Here is a 9,285-nt window from a genome sequence, read left to right as displayed (position 1 = left end):
TATCGAAATATCGCAAATGTAAATATCGCAATATGCATATAGCAACAGCGTGCGATATCATTATCATTTTAATAATAGGCTACTTAAATCAAAACATTGCAAAAGGTCAAAGTTTTAGTTCGACGCATATAGCAGAGAATTGCTTGACGTTTAAAAAGAGTTATTAAGTGCAATAAGTTGCAGAAAGCAACTCTTTGCCGTCTCGTCTTGCTGTCTGACAGACTCACACCTGAAGCGTGCGCACAAGCCACATCTCGCACAGCGCATCTTCAGTTCTGCCGCACACCTGCAAAGCGCGCGCACACAGAGAGACGCATTTCAGACGGCGCGCGAACACCAAGTTGATTCGTCTTTCACATCTCCTCCTCATGTTTGAACAGACACATACACACAGAATTATGTCAATAGTACCCGTCTCGACGATCATTCTCGTAAACGCAGTCGGTTATGTTTTAAATGAATGTAAACAGCTGAGAAAGAAATCAGATGTGTATCATTATACTGGATCCGTGCAGTCGGATTTAAAGGGACAGCAGCCTATAAATACGTGCTGCTGAATATGTCACTAATGTTAATCAAACAACAAAACAGCTATAACAAAGATTAATCTAAATTTAATTCATACAGTGAACACTATGCAGTGTTATTTTACACTTAATTATTAAATTTCTGTACCTAAATACTATTTATTTGATCTATTCTTGTAAATTGTGTATTTGTTCTTTTTTCCCCCTTTTTCTTTCTTTTTTTTACTGACTGCTCACTTGCCTTTAATCATGTTTGAACTTTCTCAGACTATAGGTTTTGCTGTGGTATATGAAGAAGTACTTAAAGTGTATGGAAAGCAAAGTCACAATGATATAAAATTATTGTCATTCATTTTTTTTGTCATTCACATTGATGTTAAAATTACATTTTCTGATTTGTGACATTACTTTTTATGTGCTAAAACACTGCTGGTCACTTTAAGAAGTTGTAGTGAATCTTTCTTTTCCAAGAAAGAATGTGAAACAAATTGGTTATATAATTTTCATTTTTAAATATTTTAAAATATAATTTAAATAGATTTTTCACACTTTAAGCAATATCGTATCGCATATCGAATATCGCATTTTTAAACAAGGTATCGCATTTTTTTTCAATATTGCACAGCCCTAATTCCTGGGGAATTGAACCCATGACCATGGCACTGATTTGAGCTACAGGATGCTTGTTGCATTAAATAGAAAAACAAAAAACTCCATATCTGATTATATTAAGCAGAACTCAGACTAAATGAGAAATATCAGATGTCTAATTCCCAGCATGCTTTGCTTTGGACTGCACACGGAGAGTAGATGTTGCAGTGTAATGTTCTGTTGTGTTGGAGTTTGCTGAAGAGCCTGCAGTGAGCTCAAGAATGGGCCGATGAACATTGAGATTATATTGATACTGCATGTTGCTTTTTTTGTAATTGCACATACAAGTGCATGCATGTGTGCTATCGCTGAGTGACGTTTCAGATAGTATTTGAATTATAGTGTGGTTTATTTGAGATAAATTTGAAGCAGTTGGTTTAGGTTAACTCATTGGGTTTTACAGTGCTGTACTCGTCACTGACAGAATACTTTTGACAGCATTATCACAATATTAAGAACTGTGATGTGTTACAGTAACGTTAAAACAGATGTGATCATGTTACTGGTACATAAGGATTACAAGCAGAATAACTAGCATTCACCAGCAGTAAAACATTGAGTTAATGTTTCTTATAAAGCCATTCAGATCTAAACGCTTCTGCTAGAATGACTTGATCTAAACATATTTTTTTTGTGTCGCATGTTTTGATTATCACTGCATCATTCCCAGATTTCCACTCGAGTGATTTCAGAGGTTTCGTCATTGCACTATTATTCTAACACGAGGAATGAGGAGAGCGTCCAAACCTTTGACTAGTTGCAGTGTGTACTGATGAAAAACCATGTTCAGTGCAGTATGGAGTACCTCAAGGCTCAGTACTAGCGCCGTTACTTTTCATGCTTTACATGTTACCCCTGGGAGCTATCATCAGGAAACACGGTGTTAGCTTTCACTGTTATGCTGATGATACTCAGCTCTATATTTCATTGCCAATTTGAAAAACTAACGGAATGCATAGTCGATATAAAAAACTGAATGACAAGTAATTTCTTACTGCTAAATTCTGAAAAAACAAAGGTGTTAATTATCGGACCTTAAACCTCCGCACGTAATAACCTAGAACACTGTCTAACACTTGATGGCTGCTCTGTTAATTCTTCATCATCAGTTAGGAACCTAGGTGTACTATTTGATGGCAATCTTTCCTTTGAAAGCCACGTTTCTAGCATTTGTAAAACTGCATTTTTACATCTCAAAAATATATCTAAATTGCGACCTATGCTCTCAATGTCAAATGCAGAAACGTTAATTCATGCGTTCATGACCTCAAGGTTAGATTATTGTAATGCTTTATTGGGTGGTTGTTCTGCACGCTTAATAAACAAACTCCAGCTGGTCCAAAATGCAGCAGCTAGAGTTCTTACTAGAACCAGGAAGTATGACCATATTAGCCCATATCATCTAGTTAATTTTGCTATTCTCTTGTCTGTATTTGCACAGTGGAAAAAAACAAACCAGATTGCATAAATTTCATATCGTGGTATTTTAGTGAGTAATTATTCAGTTGAACTGGAGTGCATTTCTAGTAACCCTCCTATCTGTGGTCGTCACCGTTCCAACACGACAATAAAACAGACATGGCGGCCATAAAGCAAGAAAAACAAATGGAATGAAGGTGGTGTCGCTGGCGTGTGTGTTCTTTAGATGATCTTAAAGGGACAGTTCACATTTATGCATGAATATCTTATCATTTACTCACCTTCAATGTTGCTCCAAACCATTTTCAAAACTCAAATGAAGATATTTTTAATAATCTCTCATGATTTTTCAGTAAATGGCATGATTTTCACTTTCAGGTGAACGATCCCTTTAACAGCAGACTAAGAGAAAGACTCTGAAACAGGAGTGAGCTCACACCAGGCCTCACAATATAAATATAGTACAAGATCAATACACAGCGGCTTACAAATGCTCTGTGTGCTGGGAAGTATCCCAGAAATCCCACTAGAGTCCAGTGCTGGAAAGACGATGGATGAACAACAATAAAGAGAAAAGAGTTTATTAGAGCAGTTTAATCGTTCATGTGTTTCTGTGCCGTGTGTCACTGAGAGTCGCTGTCATGAAGCATCACAAGTTGTGATCGTCTTTTCGTGAAATGGCTTCTCAAACGAGAGAAGAAATGTCAGTTTTGCTTTCATGGAGACTTTAAAGCAGGAAGAGAGAGGTGAAGTGTGTCGTGTGCAGATTTCTGCATCTCACAGGTCAGAATGAAGCCTGAAGCTTTAGTCAGAAAATACAGCTGTGCTCATAAGTTTACAACCCCTACAGAATCTGCAAGATGTTTATTATTTAAAAGAAAAAAAAATAAGAGGGATCATAAATGTGTTTGGTAGTTGTTCTCTCAGTGTACCATTTTCAGTAGTAAGCCCATGCAGCTTCTCGTTTTCTAAAAAAGCTGCAGCTCAGCTTTAAAATAGCCTGAGATAAAAATGAAAGTCGCGCTCATAAATGCTGCTGAAAGGAGGATCTTCTAGATACAATTAGACAAAAAAAAGCAGCGCGTTTGCTTTCGCTGCAACTGTGATGCTATTTTGAGGGTTTTTGAGTGTGGTTGCCATGGCGACGGTGCAGCGTTAGGAAAACCCACTGACATTATATAACAACGTTATCTAAACCGCGCCGCCGGAGTATTACTGTTATTATGATTACTAGTGTTGTTATGATGCACGCGATTGATCTGTCATTATTGCACCAGGATTCTCAGTCAGGCTGCAGCTTCTTTCTCTTGTTCATTATGAAGCAGCATGCGAGCGCAGGGCCACGTGTGGTGCTAACTCTGATCACGACACGCAGTGTAGGCCTTGTTTAAGTTGAGGAGTTTAATAAGCCATCCTGATCTCTAGTTTACACCAGCGCTGCAGACAGAGGCAAACGTCATTTGAACTTTCCGACACATTTCCTGGAGAGAGAAAGAGAGAGAAACGTTTTTCAGGATAACTTGCACATCGGTTAATTGTGCAGCTCATGTGTCGCTCACAGCTGCGTTTCTAGTGTTCTTCTGATGCAGCTGTGATGTCGCTCGCACACGCGTGTTGCCGTGAGGCAGCGGTTTGTCAGCCAGCAGTGAGGTCGAGGGTGCTCAGGGCATGACTGGGGAACGGGAACAGCTGGTGGCGTGTTCACAGCTGACCTGTTGCCATGGCGATGAGAACACGCATGAGGACACGTGTCTTCGTTCTTTGTGTGCTGTTCAGCTTTAGCAGTGTGTGTTCTGCTGCTCGTTGTGCAGGTTCTGCAGCAGCTCTGTGTTGTTTCCTAAGGCGCAGTGAGCATGTGCGAGCGTGCAAGCTTGTGTGAGTGTGTGAAGGTGCAAGCATGTGTGCATGAGCGTGTTTAAATGTGTGTGCATGTGAGCATATATGAGTGTGCAAGCATGTATACATGTGGGTTTGAGCGTGTGCAAGTGTGTGTGTGAGTCAGGTCGGCGAGCATGTGTGTTAGTGTCCGAATGAGCATTTGTGAGTGTGCAAGCGTGAGTGTGCAAACATGTGTGAACGTTTGAGTGTGTTCGAGTTTATGAATGTGCAAGCGTGTGTGCATGTGTGTGAGCGTGTTTAAATGTGAGAATGTGCACAAGCGTGTGTGTGTGTGTGAGAGCATATGTTAGTGTGCAAGCATGCGTGTTTGTTTGTGAGCATGTGCCAAATGTGTGTGTGTGAGCATATGTAAGTGTGCAAGCATGTGTTTGAGTGTGTGCAAGTGTGTTTGAGCGTGTGAATGTGTGTGTGCGTGTGCATGAGCGTGTGTGTGAGTGCATGAGCGCATGCATGAGCGTGTGTGTGTGTGCATGAGCGTGTGTGTGTGCATGAGCGTGTGTGTGTGCATGAGCGTGTGTGTGTGCATGAGCGTGTGTGTGTGCATGAGCGTGTGTGTGTGCATGAGCGTGTGTGTGTGCATGAGCGTGTGTGTGTGCATGAGCGTGTGTGTGTGCATGAGCGTGTGTGTGTGCATGAGCGTGTGTGTGTGCATGAGCGTGTGTGTGTGCATGAGCGTGTGTGTGTGCATGAGCGTGTGTGTGTGCATGAGCGTGTGTGTGTGCATGAGCGTGTGTGTGTGCATGAGCGTGTGTGTGTGCATGAGCGTGTGTGTGTGCATGAGCGTGTGTGTGTGCATGAGCGTGTGTGTGTGCATGAGCGTGTGTGTGTGCATGAGCGTGTGTGTGTGCATGAGCGTGTGTGTGTGCATGAGCGTGTGTGTGTGCATGAGCGTGTGTGTGTGCATGAGCGTGTGTGTGTGCATGAGCGTGTGTGTGTGCATGAGCGTGTGTGTGTGCATGAGCGTGTGTGTGTGCATGAGCGTGTGTGTGTGCATGAGCGTGTGTGTGTGCATGAGCGTGTGTGTGTGCATGAGCGTGTGTGTGTGCATGAGCGTGTGTGTGTGCATGAGCGTGTGTGTGTGCATGAGCGTGTGTGTGTGCATGAGCGTGTGTGTGTGCATGAGCGTGTGTGTGTGCATGAGCGTGTGTGTGTGCATGAGCGTGTGTGTGTGCATGAGCGTGTGTGTGTGCATGAGCGTGTGTGTGTGCATGAGCGTGTGTGTGTGCATGAGCGTGTGTGTGTGCATGAGCGTGTGTGTGTGCATGAGCGTGTGTGTGTGCATGAGCGTGTGTGTGTGCATGAGCGTGTGTGTGTGCATGAGCGTGTGTGTGTGCATGAGCGTGTGTGTGTGCATGAGCGTGTGTGTGTGCATGAGCGTGTGTGTGTGCATGAGCGTGTGTGTGTGCATGAGCGTGTGTGTGTGCATGAGCGTGTGTGTGTGCATGAGCGTGTGTGTGTGCATGAGCGTGTGTGTGTGCATGAGCGTGTGTGTGTGCATGAGCGTGTGTGTGTGCATGAGCGTGTGTGTGTGCATGAGCGTGTGTGTGTGCATGAGCGTGTGTGTGTGCATGAGCGTGCTTGTGTGTGTGTGCGCATGAGCGTGTGTGTGTGCGCGTGTGTGTGCGTGTGTGTGTGTGTGCATGAGCGTGTGTGTGTGAGTGTGCATGAGCGTGTGAGTGTGAGTGTGAGTGTGTTGCTGTATGTGGGTCTGCGGCCGCACTAGAGCTCATTTCGAGGGCCGCAGCGGTGGTTTTATGAGCACAGGCTGCTGTCTGCTGATAACGGCGGCGCAGTGAACGTGTCTCACGTGCGACACCAGCACAGGACAGGGATTTGGCTTAAAGCATTATTTCACACCAGATGAATGAAAGTTCTCTAGCAAACTGTATATCAAATAAACACGCAGCACTCTCGCTGACGGACTCAGATAATGCACTGAGGTGAGCGTAATGCAGTGGAGGCTGATGAAACGGCCATCTGAAGATGCGTGATGCAGCTCCTGCCATGATTCCACTCTGAGACACGCGTTATATAAGCGTGCTGTGTGTGTGTGTGTGTGTGTGTGTTTCTTCTGGGCTGTGTGTTTGTTTCTGAGCTCTGAGAGCGCAGAGGGAGCGGCTCACAGTTGTGACACTCTCACAGTGTTTGGATTGTGACTGGAGACGGTGACCTTTGAACCCTCAACTCGTTCAGCGTGTCGCTCAGTGTTACTGTCACATGTTCTTACTGTATCTAATCGAACAGGAGTGTAGAGAGGCTGTGAGGATGGATGCTTACTGTTGTTCTGTCTTAAGCTTACTTGTTTTACATTGATTCATTTGACAGATTCTTGACGTTCAGCGCAGTATTTTATCAGTTCATACTTTCTCTGGAAATTAAAGAACTGCTGTATGCTGTACAATGGGGTGATTTTAGGTAAATGTTTTGGGTAAATGTCAGTGTTTCATTGATCAACACACAACAGAACAGACTGTACGTCTATCACGATCAAATATGGTGAACGTGTGTTGTTCTGACCGGCTCACACACACACACACACACACACAGGTGTGTGTGTTCTTCACTCATCATCTGAGTCATTTCACCGCAGTATGCTGAGATCATCAGGAAACCATTGTAAACTAGATTGGAAAAGCGCACGAGTTTTTAGTCAGGCTGAGATGATGCTAACTGACTGATCTTGTTTTCCCAGATCACTGAGTTTATTTTATTTATGAATATTACTGTATATAGTATAATAACATGTAATACTTATTTTAGTGCTAATATACCGAAACAACTCAATCGCTTTGAATTTTTTAAAATAAAATCAAATTGAGTGTTCAAGAAGACTGTTGTGTGATAGGTTCAGTTCATCATCATTCTGACCAGCAGATGGCTTCAGTGTGTTTAAAAGCTTTTAACAGGCCAGAGGAACGTGTACTAGATGTGCGCAGGACCGACACTCACAGGTCTCTTTAATACAAGCTGTTAAGATGCTTTAGTGCTACATAAACGTGACGCTTTAGTTTGTCACTTTTGCGGTCAATACAGCTGCAAAGCACTCTTTGTACTGCCGTTTGTGGTGCTGTTTAAATAGTCAAGAGAATTTCTTCCATTTTAAATGCAAAATATATATTTTATTATTTGAGCAGAATATGTCGATTGAGATCGATAAACTACAACTTACACATTTCTCAATGTTTTCAGATCATCAGCGCTTTTTGCGAATGAAGAATGGCAGATATTGAAGCCAAAGTGGGCGAAGAAAAAAAAATCATTGTCATTATTTTATCTTTGTTGTTAAAAAATAAGAACAAAGATACACATTATAAATACACATAATACACAAATAAAACAAACTTTATTTTTCAGGTACAGTAGGTGTATTTAGCAGCAGCACTCAAGAAACTGAATGAACAAATATAAAAATAAAACTATATACACTTCACTGTATAAATTATACATTGATTCATGTGTTTTGTTGGTTATTAACATTAAAGGAATAGTTCACCCAAAAGTGAACCTTCTGTCATCATTGACTCGCTCTCAAGCAGTTTTAAACCTGAATGAGTTTCTTTCTTCTGTTGAATATAAGAGTTATTTTAAAGAATGTGGGTACAAACAGCTGCTGGTCTCCAGTCACTTCCATAGTGTTTTATTCCTTTCTATCAAAGTCAGTGGAGCCCAGTTACTGTTTGGTTCCCCACATTCTTTAAAATATCTTCTTTTGTGTTCAGCACAAGAAAGAAATAATACAGGTTTGGGACAACATGAGAGCAAGTAAATAATAACAGAATGTTAATTTTAGGGTGAGCTGTCCCTTTAATGACAAGCGGCAGCATGTTTAGTGCTATTAGACTGCTGTCACTTTAAGAGCTGCACGCGTCTAATACACAGACGCGCATCCGTTTCTCTCTCAATGGTTTACTTTCACTTTAGACATAACCAGCTGTGTTTATATGTAAACCTCGTGTGTTTTTGACAGCATTAGCACAATCAGATGTGAATGATAACTCAGTCCAGTAATCAGACGCTGGCAGAACAGCAATGTGAATGAAATGTTTAACCGGCAAGACTTTAAAGCACATGCAAATAATGTAGTTTTGTGATCGTGAATAAGTGCAGTGTCCGTGAGTGTAACTCTAGCGCTGAGTAACATGTGATGTGAATGTACTGTATGTGGTGTTGTTCAGTATATTGAGACGGAGACGTCAGAACTGCAGCTGATAGATACTACCATGGTTTCCTCACCTCAGTTGTGGTTGTGTGTGTTCCTCAGGAATGACGTGTCAGGCGCGCAGCTCGTATGTGGCCAGCGAGATCAAGTGGGGCTACCGCTTCACACCCGTCCTGACGCTGGAGGACGGTTTCTACGAGGTCGACTACAACAGCTTCCACGACATCTACGAGACCAACACTCCCAGCTGCAGCGCGCGAGAGCTGGCGGAGGTGACGGCGCGCTCCCGTCTGCCTCTCACCTGGTCAGTGTCCAGCAGACTGAGCACACAGGGGCTGCCGGACTCTCAGGAGAAGAGGAGCGCAGCGGCCGAGGAGCTGGCGGAGCAGAACGGAGACGTCGCCAACATAGAGAGCGAGTCCAAAGTGTAGGAGCACACGCGCATCTCTCCTCACCTCTGCACCGCCGGACGTTTGGCTGAGGTCAGAGGTCAGAGGTCAGCTCAGGAAAGCGCCCCGAGGCGGGACACGGACCCCATCTCACACGCTTTTTCTCTGTTTCTCGCCCCGAAGGATGTGCGCGGGTGACTGCACGGTTCCCGAAACCAGTTTTTTTCTTAAAGATAAGAAA

General features: G+C 43.1%; 1 protein-coding gene across 1 annotated transcript in view; it reads left to right on the top strand.

Moving 5' to 3' along the window:
- LOC107690833 (G protein-activated inward rectifier potassium channel 2-like) overlaps positions 1–9,285 on the top strand; it is a 23,304-nt gene extending 14,019 nt beyond the window's left edge. The window contains exon 3 of the mRNA XM_016489252.1: positions 8,758–9,285. Within this exon, the coding sequence (XP_016344738.1) occupies positions 8,758–9,086 (329 nt within the window). The 3' untranslated portion in view covers positions 9,087–9,285. The remainder of the gene's footprint in view (positions 1–8,757) is intronic.

The sequence above is a fragment of the Sinocyclocheilus anshuiensis genome, unplaced genomic scaffold, assembly GCF_001515605.1.
Source record: "Sinocyclocheilus anshuiensis isolate Anshui unplaced genomic scaffold, SAMN03320099.WGS_v1.1 scaffold2267, whole genome shotgun sequence".
Lineage (NCBI taxonomy): Eukaryota > Metazoa > Chordata > Actinopteri > Cypriniformes > Cyprinidae > Sinocyclocheilus > Sinocyclocheilus anshuiensis.
This window is presented reverse-complemented; position numbering and strand designations above follow the sequence as displayed.